The 20,098-nt window shown below is 27.2% G+C and overlaps 1 protein-coding gene across 5 annotated transcripts in view; it reads right to left on the bottom strand.

Moving 5' to 3' along the window:
* Positions 1-4,940: 4,940 nt before the first annotated feature.
* The window catches only part of LOC129612087 (putative mediator of RNA polymerase II transcription subunit 26), a 30,696-nt gene continuing 15,538 nt past the window's right edge, over positions 4,941-20,098 (bottom strand). For 4 of the 5 annotated variants that reach the window (XM_055525579.1, XM_055525580.1, XM_055525578.1 and 1 more), the window contains 5 exons: positions 17,972-20,094; positions 17,807-17,900; positions 15,767-15,877; positions 11,242-11,716; positions 4,941-6,447 (listed from right to left, as the gene is read on the bottom strand). In XM_055525579.1, the coding sequence (XP_055381554.1) occupies positions 6,018-6,447; positions 11,242-11,716; positions 15,767-15,877; positions 17,807-17,900; positions 17,972-20,094 (3,233 nt within the window). In that variant the 3' untranslated portion in view covers positions 4,941-6,017. The remainder of the gene's footprint in view (positions 6,448-11,241; positions 11,717-15,766; positions 15,878-17,806; positions 17,901-17,971; positions 20,095-20,098) is intronic. The other variant, XM_055525581.1, reaches the window with a different exon arrangement.

Raw genomic sequence — 20,098 nt, 5'->3', positions numbered from 1 at the left:
ATTTTAATGCCTGATAATAAAATTTAGTTAAGTTGGTAACAAATCTAGTTTTTATTTTCAAATAAAAAAAATCTTTTCAATTTTATATTTGTTTATCAAAAAATAAATTATGTAATTTCTACTAAATCATTGCGAGACTAATTTAAATTTCAAAAATTCTATTTAGAGTGTTAATAATAACATATGTGAAATGAGAAATTACAAATTTAAAGAAAATTACTTAAATATAATTTACTCTTGACTTATTTATGTCAAATATAAAAAGGGATTTAATTATAAATGTATTTTAGTGAAATTAATTTCCGAACTAATTTGGCATTATTGCTTATCATCAAAACTTTATGTCTTGTTTAGAATTTATATATCAACTTGTTTAGAATTTTATAATAAAAAAACTTTGCTATATAGAATTAAATTTAAATAATGAAGTGAAAACAATTATTATGTGTTGTGTTTGACTTAAATAAATACGTGCATATTAAAAAACAATGTAAATTATTATGTTTATAATAATATAAGCAGAAAAAAAACGAAAAATTATATGAACATTGTATAAAATATAATCGATAATAATGATTATTATAATAAATACTTTAGTTTTATGACGAAAACTCAATGAATATTAAGAATTTTATTTAAGTAATTTTTTGTTGCATAAATACATTCGAAATATTCACTAATATAATATTAAAAACGATTTATCAATAATCTTGTAAGCATAGTAAGTGTAGTTCTCATAATTTGTTCTATGAAAAAGAACTAGAAATAAGCCAGGTGAACGAGAGCTTACATTAAAGTTGATGACGATTCTGTTTAAAATGTTAAAGATGATAAAGTCAGATTGGCTTAATTAGTTTCACTTTATTCTATACAGAGTACGAATCTTAAAACATCCTGTAAATAGCTCACATTTATTCACATTAACTTATAGGTTATTGCAAGTACAACACTTATAAGAATTATTAGTCTTCTTGAGGACAAACTGATTCTTTTAAAAAACTAATCTTTTTGAAAGTTCTCACTTCATAAGCGTAAATTAAGACTTCACTGCTATTTAAAGGGAAAAAAACATCATTAACCACAATAGCGAAGAAACATTATAACTACAATAGTGAAGAGCTATGGAAATAAATGATCTTGCGAAACATTAGATTTTGCCCAACGTTTGCCAATGGCAACTTTAAAAAGAACTTTATCTTTTCTCCAAAGGAGTATCTTAAGAGTCTATTTAATCCATAGAATTTTCTGGAAATCCTAATAGTTTCAATTTAATTACAATCATTTCGTAGACCATATTGAAATGAGTACAAAACCACTTTCTTTAAAATGCGTCTTCCATATTTTTTGAGAAAGTTGAAGATTGAAGAAGTCTTATTAGATTTGCGGTCCTTGATTTTTCTTTATAAAAAACCATTTTCAGGTCTTAATGAATAAAATACAATAATACCATCATATTTATGTCATCAACACAAAAATCTTCAGAATTGCTTTCCATTTTAAATGGAAGTTATTAATATCATGGAATATGAAGATTATAAATATTAATGAAGATTATTTATAAAATAATTGTGAGATTGAAATGATCGTACGGGAAGTAAAAGGTTCACATACACTTAGTCCGTTCTTGGTCGATAAATTGAATGGAAAAATTACTAAAAATATTACCATAATACCATTTTTCCATAAATATTACACAAATATTACTACTGAAAATTACAGAAATATTACTTTAATTTCATAGGAATGGTTGAAAACACCCATTCAAGCAAGAAATATTGCGAAATATAGCATATTTCAAGACTACAAAACCCACGACCTTTTTCAAAAATAAAGCCATTTTCATATAAAAAAATTATCAAAATTTGCTTTTCCTTGACCACTTTTGCATTCCCTTGTCTTTTGTTCTTTCTTCTTATTAAAATTAGAAAACGGAATTGTTGTTGCAATTGGTTCTAATTTATGTGGTTGTAGAACCAAGTGAAGCTGAAAAACATATTTTAATTTAAAAAACATGTTTTAATATTACTATATTAAGGTAATATTATAAATATTATAAACTAAATATGCCTCTAATTGTTCATTTCTTTTATAATATACGACAAAATAAAAAAAATATTAACGAAAAACATAAATTGAGGAAATCATATGAATTATATCGAAGTTGAGCCGATTGAAGTGTAAGGAAGAGCTAAAGAAACAAAAATTGCAAGTATGTGATAAAAACGAACTAATTATATTAATGTTTATTTTACATCTTTGATTCGAGTTTATCATAATGTAACACTTTTTTTACTATTTTTTAGAGGTACCAGGTATTTTGAAAAGATTTTGAAGATAGCGATCAAATTCTTGTATACTTTACGTTTTAAAGTGTATAAAATATGGCCTAACTTACCTTAATCAGATATATTATGTATAACTTTTATGCTTTTTTATAATTCGCTTTCCGTACGACGTAACGTATACGAAGGGCGACTACCAAAAATAAGATTTTATGTCAACTTTACTTTTTGAATTTTTGTTCATATTGGATAAATCTACATAATATGTTCTTCCATTTCAGAAATTTATGTAATTGTTCAATATGTATAGACAGAATCCGTACAGATTTTTAATAAGTTTTCAACCTCAAAACCACCTACTTACGTACAATTTGAACAACGATCTATTTTTAACAACACAATCAAAAGCGGAAAATTATTATCGCTTCTTTTTATACCGTTAAAAATAATTACGGATCTTTTCCAATTTTTTTAATTGTCGTTTCTTTTCTGATTGCACAATTTGTTTCACATGTACATATGTAAATATTTGAATGTTGCGAATTTACATGAATTCAAACATAACTTCATAAACCCTTTTTACACTAGAATGTATTAAAAGATAAATATATTATTTTTTATATTATTCATAGCTTTTTATTTAAAGTTTTTAGTTCTCTTTTTATAAATTATTGTTACTCTTATTATGTAAAACCAATATGTTATTGAATTGCTTTAAATATTTTACTTTTTTTTATATATTTAAATGTTAAAAACTAAACAACAAATATACATTACTTGTTTTGATTTAATGTCCATTTACTAATATATACAAATTGTAGGAAATGTAAATATAAATTATTTTATTTTACACCTAATGGCTTTCCAGTTTAGGAAATTATAAGCTTATAATTGCGTTTATGTGTAAATAATAAATTTTTTCATTTATTATATCTTATAAATACTTATTTTCAATGTTAGGAAATAACAATTAAAATTTATTTTTTAAAGTATGTACAATTTTAATAAAAGGATATTTCAATAATAATAAGTTTAAGTATTTAATATTTATAATAACTTGTCAAGATAGTTCAAGTTTAACATGTGCAGTTTTTCTAACCTAAGTGTATTATGGAAATTCTAAAAAATTATTGATAAAGAAGATATAGGTATGCATATATGTATGAATGAATGCCGTTGTTATGCAATCGTTAAATAGTTGCATATATGTACGTATATATTAAAGCTTACAAAAATTGAATAGATTTTATATATGTATAATTAACTAATTTTGGAGATGTATATATTGACCATTTGTTCAACAGAATTATTTTTATTAGTACTGTTGAAGTATTTTCAAAAATGAAATTTTTTTAATAAGCTTTATAAAAAATTAAAAGTACTTCCTACGCTACACAATTTAACCGAAAGTGGGTTGATTTTAATATCTCCCTTGGCGCTACGTACTTGTGTATATGCCCAAAAGCATTATCTTTGCTAACATATATATTTTGAAAGAATATACTTTGAGAAAATAAAAGCGAAATAAATACACATTTCGAATTTTATTAGAAAAAAATATAAAACGAGGAAAATATACATTGAATGAAAAAGTGATCAATTAGGAAATAAATAAAAAGAGTTACCAGTTCCATACCTTTATTTGATATATAGCAGTGTTTTCTATAGTTGCTTACTTAATTTATCGTCAAAAGTATGTAAATATCAAAAATATAGTTAAAATAAAATTTACGGCTCTTCCAATATATTTGTAGGTACATACATATAATTCTAATTTCATTTTTACAGAAAATAAGTATTCGATGTCAAAGTTTTTTAAAACTTTTCACCAACATCTTACAAAGTAAAAAGTTTCTAATTTTTTTTTTAACGTTAAAAAAAAGCAACTCTTTTTATAAAAGAAAAATCAATTTTTTATATGAATTAAAATTTAAGTTACTTTTGTAAAATAAATTTTGCTTTTATTTGGGTATAAACAATTCTATAGGTGTTTTCTTTTTATAAGAAAAGTTTGTTATTATTTCCAAAATGACGAGAGTAAAAATATAAAAAAAGTTAAAAATGTGGGAATTAAAGTAAACTCAAAAAATGGATGTTTTAAAATGATTAAAATACTTCTTGTGAATTTTGAGGAATAAAGAATTCACCCTGTCTTTTATTTTTCTACTCTTTTAAGAACATTAAGTATTTGCCTAGTTTATAACTTTCAAACCTACTAACACTATGAAAATTTGCACTTATTTAAGATATATCTTAGTATCACACCTTATTATCTAAAAACAAAAATCAAAGAGAAAAATATTCGTAATGAAAGATATATATGTTAAAAAACCTATGTACCTCAAAATGCTCGAACTTTTTCTAGAAGTATTCTACGAATAAGTTTGCTTTTTAAGAAATTTACTGCGTTACGTTACATTCAATTTATTATTTTCATAGTTATAAGTATTTTCAAAAACCCCGTGTTAAAGTTAAATATTTGACTTCAGAGCAAGTACACACAAGTACACCTACTCAAAGTACGAGTATATCTACTTTAACTTCTTATTTTTAGCGAACTATAAACCCAATACTTCTTCTCCCGGAATTTTATATTTTTTGATTTTACCTTGATTTAATAATTAATTAAATTGAAGCACAAATAAAATAAAAAAGCAATTATAATTCAATAGTTTATTGTCGTATTTTTTATTGAATGTTTAAGAAATCAAAGAAAAAATAAAGAAATAAAATAAAAACTTTTTTACAAATATTGTATGTGATGCATTTTAAAACAAAAAAAATCTTTCGATTATTAAACCGTCTTAAAATAAATTTTAAAGTAAGGTAAACAAAATAATAAATAGTACGCTTTCAAATTTTCCCTTAACATCTATATAATTCTTATATAATTCTTAATTCGTTATATAATTCTTAAATATATAGATATACATATTTCATAAATTTTTAAAACTTATTTACAATTTAATTATCATTATTCATTATATTAGCTCTAAAATTTTTAATTTTTAACAAGTTTTTATATTTCTTATTATAAAAACAAAAAAAATCCTTGAAGTTTGAAAAAAAATATATAAAAGGAAATGACATAAATATTAAAAATATACATATATATGCATGTAATTTGTTTTTTCTAGATCCTAAAAAATTCAATAGTAGCAACTTATTACGTTTTTTACCTACAATAGTGGATGACATTTCCAAAATGATTAGTTGCTTATTTTGTGTCAAACCATATTATCATATGTAACTGATATTTGTCTTTATGTGGAATTGGCGTTGGGTCTTCAAAAAAATTGGCAATTGCCATTAGGTCACATAAGCATTTTTAATTTTCATCACATTTAAAACGACCCGATATTTTACATTTAGAACATCAAATTTATTTTAGTGTAAACTGTTTTTTTTTGTTTAAGAATTTCGAATGACTAGAGTAAATGTTTGCATTGATGAACCAGCTGCAACGAGAGTACTTGCTGTTGTTCCAATGCCATCAGACAATGTAGGCTCATTAGTTGCAGCGTGTTGTTTTAATAATTCGCTAAATGAAGCTATTGCAGCTGTAGTTGTTTTTCTTGCAGAAGACTTTGACAAAGATGGTGAAGAATTATCCCCAAAGGTATAGTTGTTATTGTTGTTACCAGTTAATCCAATGTTATGATTATTAAAATTGACCCCTTCATTAGCTCGCATGCCTATTGTTTGAACAAGCGTTGAAAGAGTACTCTCCAAAGGTCATTTCGTCATGGTATTAGTTGCTTGTGGATCGTGTTGAACAGTTTGTTGTGACAATGTTTTCGATGATCCTTTATTCGAATACTGTTGATTTGCTAAGCTGGCGTGGCCGATACTGCAAATCGAAGATGGTACTGGCGCTGGGGCAATTTTTATAAGTTTACTTCTTTGATAAACGGCATTTGCAGTAGAGCTTTGTTGTTGCATTTGTTGTTGTTCCAAGTTATGTGGATGTTGCTGATGTTGAGATGGAGCGGAATTAACATTTACACTACATTTCGTTGAACGCGTATGTTTTGTATTTTTGGCTGTTGCAGTTGAATTTGGGCTGATTGATGGTAATGGCATCTGATTAGTTGTTGAAATGCAATCTAATTCATCAAGAGCATCTTGAATAGCTCGGTCTAATTGAGGATTAAGTTTTCGGCTTCTAAAATAAAAACCAGAAAATTACTAAGTAAATTTTTTTTTTTGTAAAAATTTGTAACGACTAGATATGCAGCTGCAGATATGACCTCTATAAGTTTACTACAATATTATTAGTAATAATAAAATACACTTGGTTTTCCCAAAATTTCTAAAACTATATACATAATATATATTTTTTTAAATAAATTTTCAAATATTTTTTTGTTATTAACAAAATAGGTGTTTCAAAGTTGTTTACTGTTTCCAATTTTTTAAGGTAATATATACTTAATATAATCAGTCCGAAATAATTAAGATACACAACAAAACATGCAAAGAACCTACATTAAAATTTGCAAGTGTATTTTGTATATGTATATGTATTTACAATATGCCAAATAATATCGAAGATGAGAAAATAAATCTGAAAGTAAGTGAATTCCTAATTTACAATTACTCTTCAAGTGTTGTCAGATTCGGGCTTTTGGTTTTGAAAGATTTACAGTCAATCGACATGTTAGTAGCACTGCTTTATTGCAATAAACTTCTCGAAACAATCAGTTGTAACTGTTTATCTAAAATAAGAGACAAAATATACATATCCACTGAAATCGGTACTTGGTGGTAGCGTACTAGTTTCATAAATCGGGAAACGAAAGCTCAAAAGAAACGGTGACAAATAATATGAAAAACTACATGGTTAGTTTCTGCAACTATAATTTTAGTAGTTATTGAATAATAATATAAAATATTTTAATTTCCTTCAATTCTGAGCGTCATCTTACCTTTTTTATTTAAAATTACAAAATTTATTTATATTATTTTCAATATAGCGCAATATTTTAATATAACTTTTTACCTTATTTATCTAAATTGTATTAATCTATTTATACCAATTTGAATATTTCATTAACTAAAAGCAAATTAAGGTAACAATATCAAAATAAAGTATTTAAAGAACTTTTTATTTTAACAATTTGTTATCAACGTTATGTCTATCGCTTAAAGATAATTCTTTTAGACAATGGTATAAATATGTATGTTGAGTAGAATTGTAGTGAAAGTATTGTAGTTGAAAATATTTCCAATTAGTCAAACCTAAATTTGACATTTTGTTGCAAAGTATATTAATTACAAATTTTTCTTTGAGAAAAAAAACGACTAGAAGACGATTTGCGCCTTGCTCTCTGTCATACCATAAGACTGCTACTAAAAAGCAAACTGCTACAATTTAGTCATAGTGCAGAAATATATTTTTACAATTTATCTTGTAATTGAATATTTCAAATAATATGTATACATAAAATCTGTACTGTGCATCCTTACTAAAACTTTGGGAAGTTTTTCGAAAACTTCTGCGATGGTTTCTAAAAACAGAATTTTTGAAAGCATTTCGGTACAAAAGTTACAGTACAACAAGTAAAAACGTTTCAGTCGGTATAAACCGATTGAATTATACCCTGCACCTTTCGTTATTATGTAGCAATTACACGAACCCGTGAAGTCATTCTATAGAAACTTCACGGATATGTCTGACCTATAATTGGACATCCGACTGCCAAGTTTCATGAATCTGACTTTATAATTTTTCCAAATATTTAAAATTAGCTTTAGGAGTTGTATGGCAAGTACCTGAACCTGTCAAGCAATTCCATCAAAACTTCATATATCTGATCTACAATCGGACACACAACTGCCAAATTTCATGAATCTGACTTTATTATTTTTCCAAATATTAAGAATAAGCTTTTAGGCTTGTATGGTATCTACTCGAACTTGTCAAGCAATTCCACCAAAACTTCAGAAATATATCTGACCTGTAACTCGACATACATGTGCCAAGTTTCATGAATCTGACTTTATTATTTTTCCAAATATTTAAAATAAGCTTTTGGAGTTGTATGGCAAGTACCCGAACCTGTCAAGCAATTCCACTAAAACCTCACAAATATATCTGATCTACAATCGGACACACAACTGCTAAGTTTCATTAATCTGACTTTATTATTTTTCCAAATATTAAGAATAAGCTTTTAGGCTTGTATGGGAGCTACTCGAACCTGCCAAGCAATCCCACCAAAACTTTAGAAATATGTCTGACCTATAATTGGACACACGACTGCCAAGTCTCATGAATCTGACTTTATTATTTTTCCAAATATTAAGAATAAACTTTTAGACTTGTATGGGAGCTACTCGAACTTGCCAAGCAATCCCACCAAAACTTCAGAAATATATCTGACCTATAACTCGACATACAACTGCCAAGTTTCATGAATCTGACTTTATTATTTTTCCAAATATTTAAAATAAGCTTTTGGAGTTGTATGGCAAGTACCCGAACCTGTCAAGCAATTCCACTAAAACTTCACAAATATATCTGATCTACAATCGGACACACAACTGCCAAGTTTCATGAATCTCATTTTATTGTTTTTCCAAATATTTAAAATTAGCTTCTGGAGTTGTATGGCAGGTACCCGAACCTGTCAAGCAATTCTTCTAAAACTTCAGAAATACATTTGACCTATAATTGGACACATGACTACCAAGTTTCACGAATCTGACTTTATTATTTTGCCAAATATAAAAAATTTGCTGTTGGAGTTGTATGGCAGCCACCCGAACCGGTGCAGCTATTCCATTATAATTTTTAGAGCATGTGTAGAATATAATTGGACACATGTGTACAACATTTTATATTAATAGCTTTATTAGTTTTCGAAATATTTAAAATAAACTCCTTGAGTTGTATGGCAGCTACCCGAACCCGTTGTCCGAATTAGTCCAATAACAATAGGGTTCGTCCTTGGCACAAAAGAAGCAACTTGTGAAAGTTTGGTGTCGATAGCACTATTCGTTTTTGAGTTATCGTGCGATCGGACGGACGGACGGACGGACGGACGGACGGACGGACGGACGGACGGACGGACGGACGGACATGTCTAAATCGACGCAGAATTTTACGCTGAGCAAGAATATATATATATGTCCATACCGCAGATGACTCCTTCAAGTAGTTACAAACTCCATACCAAAGTTAATATACCCTTCACGAAGTGCAGGGTATAAAAATAGATTTCTCAAGGCCTTTTGACTCTTTTGTACTAAAATTGAATTACTGTACTGATTTGAAACTTAACAAACGTGATCATGCAGGTAATTGTAGTTATGAAAATTTTTTAGAAATCAACAATTTTTTAGGAAATCAATTTTTGGAATTTCGGAAGTGAGGGCTTAGGCTCAGCCCTGACAAATGGATTCGGAAAAAAATATGTTGAATATAGTTTAGTGTACAGTACAGATTTTAAATTTTAGTTTGACCATTTGGTTAGAAACTTGCATATAAAATATTACTAAGATTTATATAGTAAACTCCTCTTGAAACATATTATGTTACCTCTGCTGTTAATAAGATACGAAAAAATAGTTACTCTTATTGCATTTTATTCATCTATGTTAATATAGAAAATTTATTAAAATACTTGAGTAACGACAAAATCGTTAAATACTTGGAATGAATTGTGTATTTTTTAATATTACATAATGTCAAAACTTTATTTGATTTACTTTTCTACAACATCTAGGTTAAACAAAAATCTGAAGAAATCGAAACTATAAAGAAAGCAAAAAAATTAAACATTAAAACAAAATAAAAATAAACTTTAATCAAATTCTCCGCTTCCACCTATTTTGTTAATAATAATTTGTAGATGGTAGCAAAAATCGTGTTCATATTGAACCAAAGCATAAAGGAAAATGTTTTATGAACAGTTTTTTATTACTACTTAATATTGTAGCACTTTTGTATAAAATAAAAAAATTTATTCTTTAGTTATATTTTCATTGTAAGAATAAAATTAAAATATGAGGGAAAAAAAAGTTTCTCTCCAAAATTAAATTATAATAATAAAAATAAATATTTCGAAAATAAATGACTTTTCACATCGTTCAACTAAAGTTACTTGTTTATTTGCTTAAAAAGGCTCCGGCCTCATTGCAAAAAAGAAATATTATAAATGTAGATATAATTACATTCAATATTTTAAAAACTAAAATAAACTCTTTTAGCCAAGACAATCGCGTCAAATTAAAAGCTTCGGCAAAAATTTAATCAAATTGTTATTCAAAATTTATTAGCAAACAAGATCAGAAGAAAGACTCGGGGTTGGATACAAAAAGCTTTAAAGCCACAAAGCCGTATCTCATTTCATTTAAGGTTAAATTATCTTCTCTCACACGAATTATCCAGGGAATAGAAGTCGAAAAGAGGGCATGTTTCTTGTTATTGTAATAAAGCTTTTAATTTATTTAGTTAAACAATAAAATAAAACAAATTAATGATGCGATTGTTAAAAACATTACAGCTATTTTAAACTAAAACTACAAATAAAACTTAAAACCTTAGAATTGGCCAATAAGATTTTGACTAAGAAATTAAATGACGATGCAGAAAATAATTAAATAAACTAATTTCATTTTAAAAAGTGAATTTACATTTTTCTTTTTTCCTTGAAAAAAAAAATAAAGAAGTTTCCACTTATTCTTAAAGTTAATAATTCCGTCAACTCATAGTCTGAGAGGCTATTGCAAAAAGAAATTAAGTATAAATTTTCAAAAATTTTCAAACTATTCAAATAAAATTTGGCAGCAATCTAGAATAATTAGCAATAACCCCTCCTTTGTTTTTTTATTAAATGTATTTTGATTAGTGGATTAAACACATGTCATATTCATGTTTTAAATATGTTATGTTACTATATACATACAGATATTGTATTTGGTATCTAGTTTATTGTTCTTATAATTTTCTCACTTTCTCGTATCCTTTTGGGCTTTATGATGTGCCTCGAAACCTTCAGATAAACTTTTTAATGAACTGATTGTACATAGTTCAACTGTAGGTCGACCACCAAACCACTGTACCCAAGTTGAATCAGATGGTGTACATAATCCATCAGGAGAATTTACAATTTTACCAGGCCAACCCGGATAACCTCTAGCAGCACCCCAAACTAATTCACCAATTGAATAACGTGTTGTTATTGTATCATTGTTATTACTTGAAGTACTATTTAAGTTATGATTATTTAAATTTCTGTTATTTATATTCACTAAATTATTTCTAATAGAGTTTTTAGTAATATGTTCGTTATTGTTTGTATTTGCTTGTTCGGTATTTACAGTTCTACGTGTACGTTTTACTGGTGAATTTGGTACTGGAGGCAGAAGCCCTGTTGATGGTGATGTAGCTGAAGATATTGAAGATGCAGATATTTTTGTTGGCGATTCTAATTGAAACGTAGTTAATAAAATTGAAAAAAAAAATTCAAAACAAAATCATTTTTTTAATTATTATTTCATATTATGCACATATAGTAATATATGTATAATGTACACAAAATATATATTATGTATGTGTAAACTATAGTACAATATTTTATGTAATTGTATTCCATGAAATTGCTCAGTAAATATTTAATGTTAAGATGAGGCATCTTGTATGAATTTTTTTTTGGTTTTAGTTATATGATGAACTTTAAATAAAAAATGATTTTGGGATTAATAATAAAATTATAACTATTCTAAGTATAATATCAAATTGATATTGCAAAATTTTAAATTTCGGTACATTTAATTAATATAAACCAAATTTACACACAATAAAATAAAAAACAAAATTAAAGCTGTTATGTGTTTAAATAAAAATTTAAATATTTTTTTAGCTCTTTTTGTTTACCATCACCTTATCGTAATCTCAATCCACATTTCAATCTTAATTTATATTTTATAAACAAATTTCCGATATTCTTTCTTAATATGATTTATTACCATTTCACAGTTTAAAAAAAATAAAAATTAAAAAGTTAGTACAACATGAACGGCCCATTCAACTTTTAAAGCAAATTGGAGCGGCTACTAATATTATTTGATATATTTAGTTCGAATATTACTTTTTTTATTCTTGATATTTTAAGCTCTATATTAAAAAATACCGTTTTTGAATCATAAGTTGGTTCAGATAGTCTCGAACAAATGACAATAAAAGACTTACTTATTTAAAAACTAATTTAAACGAAACCCAACTCTTAATAAATTTTTTTATGGTATTCATAATGTGTTGTGTAAAAAATCCTTTTTTTACTGTTAAAAATTAACTTGCTTAATACAATAAAAATATGTGCACACGATTGCTTTTATAATTCTTGTATGAACAAATATTACACTATTACAATACAATTCTGATTTTCTGAAATTTATAGTGATTCTAGTGATTATCGCTTTTAGTAAATGTTTGAAATGTGTAACAATAAACATTTATTTGATATGCTAACCGATTAAATCAATAAAAAATTTAACTCCGTTAAAATTCATTTGTATATTTGTATTAAATCTACATAAAATAAGACTTATATATATCTATATGTATATAATATCTAATATAGTTACAATTTGCAATAAAATAATAATATTAGTGCAAAATAAGTATGTGAAAGAAACATTTGAAAGAAACTTTGAATTTTAAACAAGCTATGGTTTTCGAACGGACTTCTTGTACAGTTTTGAAGATTTTGCACATCTGTAGTTTTGATTTATCGAACATGCTTTATATTAAGATTCAAGTTAGAGCTAAATTTTTCCCATTTCATTTAGGATTGTTGAAATTTTTATTTAGAGTTCTTGAAATCTACGTTTCAGCAAATCGAACCGGTTGAAAGCTTAATATCTTCGAATAACGCAGTTAATGTTTAGCAAGATCTTAATTTATAAAGATCATAATTTACATATCTATATTTATTATATACATATACATTTATATTCAACTTTTTATTGATTTTTTGTTAAATTTCTTTTTTGATTTTGAATTATAGAAGCAAGTCTTATTCCATTCATAATAATGAAAATTTTAAACACACAATTCAATTCTATTAAAATACTAAATAAAATATAATATAATTTTATAAAAAAATTTTAAAAATTAGCCAATTCCAATTGTTAGAAATTAAAATTACAAAACAAAAATTGTACATACACATGATATGGATTTAATAAAAAGCATGCAAAAATATTCTCTTTGCGAATAAGTATTTACTGGTACTTTACATTACACTTTTTAAATAGAATTAAATTATTTTTAAATCAAACAACTTAATTTTAAAAGGTTGGTGCATAATAAATAAATAGTTTCAGATTTAATTTTTAGCAATTAAATCAAAATTGATTGTGAATTAACTTTAAATTAATCTTTGCCATCAATTTGTCATGATTAATTTAAGCTCAATTAAATTATTTACTACTTTAGATTAGATTCGAATTCTTTCAGTGCGATAATTTTCAAAGATAAGGGTTAATAAATATCGGATAAGGTACTGACATGTATGTATATTAAATCGAAAAAATCTTTTAAAAAAATTTATATATTTATACGCGAGCCGCATTACAATTTTTACACAGTTTCGAGAAGTGGAAAGCGACTGTTTTATAAACATAATTTGATTTATATATATGTTTGAACATGTATGATATATACTTATTTGAAAATATAATTGATATATACTTATTTGATTTATAGTACATATATTTTAACCAGTTTAATTTTCTTATATTTGTAAACAGTAGACCAGTTAATTAAATTCGACATTTTCCGAATATTCTAATTAGAATAAATTATTAAAAACCGAATTCGAAAGAAGATTTTTAGATTTTAATAGATGTCAAAATTTATTTAACGTATTTACTTATCCATTTTCTGTTGATATTGAAACAACACTTGGTTGAAATTTACAATTGAAATCGAAATGCTGTGCGAATCTGTATTAAGACAAACATTTAGGGAAGTGGAAATTACTAAATTTTGTAATTGTTTACCTATAAATCAATTAAGCCTGTTTTTGCCATGTTCGGAAGCACACAAACATGAACAATTGTTTTCGATATTAAAAAATAATAAAACGGCCGAAAGACCAAGATTAACAGATCAACGTGTTCAATCAATATTGAAAATTACAACTGTAAATTAAATTCAACTAAATTTCGAAGATTTAGTAACTGAAAAACGTTGCTATTAAATTTTTTTAAAAAATGATTTCATATTTTTTTGTATGACTGCATTATTTATATGTTTTATATTTTCAATTAAAGTGAAAATTTGAGTATAATTTAGTAGTTTAAGTTTTTTTATTGTGTGACCCTAAACAATGGGATACCTTAAAATGGCTCGCGATGATAAATGACATGACTGTTTAAGTGTAAGCTCAATTAAAGTACAAATAAACCATACGCAAAAGCAATCAACAAGAGCTGTGCATAAATAACGAAATTAAAACTTATTTAGATATTAACAATAACATAGCTGACCGCATTTCAATTTAGACAGCACCTGCAATTTACTGACAAATTACATTTTTCCTTACAGGCGGATATTTAATTTATCAAAAAGAAAGAATACCGTAGAAACATCTTACTTCGAACATCATAGTCCACTTTCTAGATAGAATGCTAAATCATTTATGAACTCTTTCTGAAAATCATATTTTGAGTCGATTCATCCGATCGCATATGCATGTTTTTACATTTGTCCCTGTTTTACTGTTATTAAAAGGTTCATTGGATCATTTAAAAGGCTAACAATGTTTATCATCAATGTATTGCAAACGAGTATAGGTATCTCTCACACAAAACATTGTACGTATATTCAAAAGTTGCCCTTATAAATTTTTGACCCATTTCAATTCTCGCACGTTTCAATTATTGTAGAGTCAATTTTTCTTATTACAGTTTTTGAAAAAATGTGGGAGTTTATTTTAATTTTTAGTTTTAAACTTTAAGTGGGAGTTTATTTTAATTTTGATAAGTAATTAAGTTTTAGTATAAACTCAATAATCGAAACTCCCAAAATAAAATCTGCAGTAGTTTTTTAAATTGGTTATCATTCATTCCCTAAGGTTTTATTATACACATATCAATTGTTTCAACATTTAATATACAAAATATCAATTTAAATTAAGAAAGTCAATAAAACTTGCATTATATGCAAGCAAGAGTGTAAACTTTGCTTGATTCGAATGTTGCAACACAAGAACGTTTTAATATTGTAACGTATAAATCGCGCATGATATTTAACTATAATTTATTACCACAAAAGTCAGATTAAAGTCAAAATTAAATATACATCTTTATTTGTCAACATAACCAGCGTTAAATATGCAAATAAGTTAGAGGTAGCAAACAAAAATTAAATATCTAATTTTAAATGTACAGTTACGAACCATAAATATTCAAATAGCTTTATTAGTATAGTAGTTAAGTCTGTTAATTACTTTTTTTTTATTAAAGCTTACCATGAGAATCTGGTTTGATATCTTGAATATTAAAATTAGGCGGTGTTTTGACACGTCTCATTTTAGGTTCACTTGGTTTATAATTATCAATCGCATTTTGATATGACACTCCTTCCAAAATAAAAGAAAAAAAAAAAACAATTATAATTTAAATTATATGATTTATTTTCTAAAAGTTAAGTTCTAAAAAAATTATCTTAAACATGCTAAAAATAATTGATATGAAATTTGAAAAACTTAAATATGAAATATAAAATAGTTATCCAGTACCACAATTTATTTATTATTTTATATTTTAGTCAAACAAATTTAATTACTTTACTAAAAATTAAAAAGAAGCATATACTACAACAATCATTTTGATTTTTTTTTATTTATTTTCTTTGTGTTTTCTTGGTGTCAACAACCTAACTATTTTTTTTATATTCTAACGTTTTATGACCACTGTAGTTTTGGGGTGAGATCTTAAAGTGAACGCTAACTCCTTCTGTAATACTTTTCCTTAGCAGTCATATTTACTGTTTAGGTAAGAAAATTTGCTTGTTTAATCTAAGGTAATTGTTTTTGTGAACTCATATCATCGAAAATTGTCTTACTTCCTTACCTAAGTTCGGGAAGTCATTGGAAAATAAAGAAAGCTAAAATCAGTAGTAAGTATGTTAAATTGAACTTTCTATAATTTTTTTAATCCCGTTATTCGTTTCCTATCTTCTTCCATCCAAATTTCAGACACTAGTGTGAACAATAAGACTCTGAGACTTTTTATAGCTACAAAGATCTAAGTATTTTAGTAAACATATGTTCCGTTCCCTATCTGGATACTGTTTCACTATTTTTATTGCTTTATTTCTTAATTTGGTCGATTTTTGATATGGTCCAATTTTTTTTTTTGAGATGGCAAATTTTAGATGATCTATTTTCCTTTTTTTAAATTAATTTTAAAGTGATTTAAAATTTATATTTTAAAATTTAAATTTATTTATAAATGTGATAATAATTACTTGTTAGTTTGTTATACCTTTTATCAGAAAATTCTTCTCAAGTTTTTCTGTGTATTTCTTGCCGTCGTTTTTTTGAATTCAGAGACAACAATAATTACAAGCTAAAAACTTATAAATCAATCACTGACCTGGTAAGTATAAGGCCATCGCGTAAAGAGTGCAACTCTCACTTTTCTTTTATAGTTTTTTAAAAATGTCGCGTGTTTATACATATGAGGAAAAAAAATTATCACCGCCCTTTTATGTTTTAGGCTATTTACTTCTAAAAATACCTAAAAATATTTTTATATGTATAATAAAAATATTTTTAGTTAAATTATGAAAGAAAAATCAAAATAAATTCTCATAGGGTAAATTTACCAAACTCTAAGCTAAGAAAATTTTTCTCTAAACATCTTTATATTGAAGAAAATATTGAAGAAGAAATGAAGAAATGTCTAAAGTTTAAAAATCTAAAGTATTTAGTTAATAAAGAATCATATCGAAGTTGATCCGATTAAAGCAATTCGGGAAAGTTTTTTAATGCGGTGGCTTTATACTTATCAAGGCAGTCAATCAATCAATAATGCTTAATTGGCAATTTTAATTTCATGGTTACTAGATAAAACTTTTATATTGTTAACTTTGTATCATTTCATTAAATTTTTTTAAATCAAGAAAATTGTTAAAATTAGAAAAACCAAAAAAACTATACATGAGACCAGATGATACAACCAAAACAGCCTAATGAAATGTGATATACCAGAGAAATGTCATCTGGCATATTTAATCCGTTTTCGAAAAATTTACTGGTCTTTTTTAATTTGTAGACACAAGTAATCTACTACCGCTTGATAAAAAGAAAAATTAGGTACATATGTATAATTACGTACTTATTATTATGTTAGTTGAGTTACAATTGTTCGTGTCACTTTATAAACAATGTAATGTACAAATAAATAAATGATATATATTATAACATAATAATTGTGATCAAATTTAAAAGTAAAAAGGTCGTAAGGCTATATTTAAGTTAAGTTACATAAAATAACACAATTACCTCTATCGCAATCAGCTTGTGTAGGAGATTGAGAGCTATCAATATTTGACGGTGAAACGACTGAATCAGGCTCAGAGCTTGATACACATTGAACCTAAAAATAGTGTAAAATTAATAATATTTAAAACATTGTGTATTAAAAGCAAATATAATGATTTCAAATACCATATCACTACCACCACTTTTTTGACTAGGGGGTCGTTCAGGACTTCTTGGGCTATGAGTTGTTGTATCTGGTGGACTAATTCTGTTTAGCTGTTCGTTCATGCCAATCACATTTTGGTTTTGATTTAGAGTTATTTGACTTGTCACAACCGGTTGCTGTTGCGATTGAAGTTGTTGGAGATGTGGCGTTTGTTGCTGTTGCGTAAGTTGTGGTTGTAAATCAATTTCACCTCGAGGTTGCTGCTGTACAATGGAAGTTGTAGGACTTTGTTGAACAAATGTTGCTGTAGTTCCTGCTGAATTTGGGACCATTAAGCTCATTGGAGCACTGTAAATTTGGCTAATAGGACTCATTTGGCCATTACTGTTAACCAGAAATTGTTGACCTGTCCCAGTTGGTGATAAAAACTGTTTATTCTGTGGACTGGGTGCTCTCAAAACCACTCCTTGTGGAGTTGTAATGATACTGCCACTCATACCCATATTCTGTATCTGTAAAACTGTGGGATCAGCAGGAACTAATAACTGTTGTCCTAAAAGGTTCGCTCCAGCTGGCACTAGTAGCTGTTGACCAATTACATTTACAGGTTGTAATATTTGTCCATTTTGGATAAAAATTTGTTGTTGTGGAGTTGTTGTTGGTTGTGCAGGTTTATTTACGACTATTTGTTGAATGCTCGGGCTAATTTGAAATTGCTGAGTTGGGTATTGCTGTGGAGCTGAAATTTGTACAACTTGTGGCTGTTGAATAATTGTAGTAGGTGACTGTTGCGGGGATAGACTGGAAATTGTATTTGGAGAAGAGTTTGTTGAATTTCCTTTTCGTTTTTTACTTTTTCGTCTTGAAGTATCGGGTGACGTTATTATAATATGTCGCTGTTGAGCAGGTTGGCTTTGTTGTACAAATGTTGCTGTTCCATTATCTTGAATTGAAACTACTTGCCCATCCATTGTTGTATAACCAGCTTGTTGAACTGTATTAGGTTGGTGCTGTATGACGTAACTACCACTTGGTAATGTGTTAACTACAACTTGCTGATGTTGTTGGCCAATAATTGGGGCATTATTTGGAGATATAATTGATGCGGGGTTGGAAATAACTTGTCCAGCACTAGTCAAAACTGTCGGACTAGATATTATTTTAGCTGCTCCTCCACTGTTTGCTATCAAATTTGTAGATGTACCTGAATTAGACTGTGATGTAATTATATTTTGACCAGTTGATTGATGGATAATGTTTCCATTATTGAGAATTACTTGTTGAGGTGATGAATTCATTATAAAATTTGTTGTTGTTTGACTTGACGGTGAAGCTAATAGATTGCTTGGACTTTGTAATAAATTTTGAGAATGTTGGCTAAGATTGGAATTCTGAATCACCAAACTTGTACTATTTGTGGCATGAGAAGGTGGAGAGATTTGTTGTGGTTGCATGACATTGGGAGAGCTTTGGGCTATTACGAGGTTCTGTTGCCGTAAGCTTGGTGCACTTACTGCAGCATTTGGTGTTACGTTTGTCAAGGAGTTGTTAATTATTATTTGACTACCTGAGCTTGTGTTTTTTTGAGGTTTAGATGGACTTGAAGGCATTACTATAATTTGACCCGTTGATGTCATAATTAGTTGATTACCAGGTTCTTGATTTACAGCTTGGTTTAATTGTAATGATGTAGCTGATATTAGTCCACTTGGTGATAACTTTTGGGACTGTTGTTCTCCGTTAATCTTATTAATTGTAGAAGATATTGCAGTTGTCGTGGTAGTTTGCGTTTTTCCTGCTTGTACCGAAGTAATAGTATTTCTACTTACAGTTGAAGTCGTTGGTGCAAAAGATTTTTGAATTTGTACTATAGTTGGGGAAGAAGAGGCTCGGTTCGATGACATCGGACTAGAACTAGCAGAAGATATCCTTTTATTACTTGGTAATAAACTGAATTCTGGAGATTCGACATGTCGAGGACTTTCATGACTCGTGGAAACTGCTCCAACTTGAGGAGGACCTTTATCAATTATAGTGGATATTGAAGAAGATGTCGACGAGTTCGATGGGGCTGGTGATATTGAAGATGATGGAACTGAGAATTTAGTATCGGGTGTAAGCCGATTTAAGGAAGATATAATACCTAA

Source organism: Condylostylus longicornis, unplaced genomic scaffold (genome assembly GCF_029603195.1).
Source record: "Condylostylus longicornis isolate FDR11 unplaced genomic scaffold, ASM2960319v2 ptg000055l, whole genome shotgun sequence".
In the NCBI taxonomy this organism is placed as follows: domain Eukaryota; kingdom Metazoa; phylum Arthropoda; class Insecta; order Diptera; family Dolichopodidae; genus Condylostylus; species Condylostylus longicornis.
This window is presented reverse-complemented; position numbering and strand designations above follow the sequence as displayed.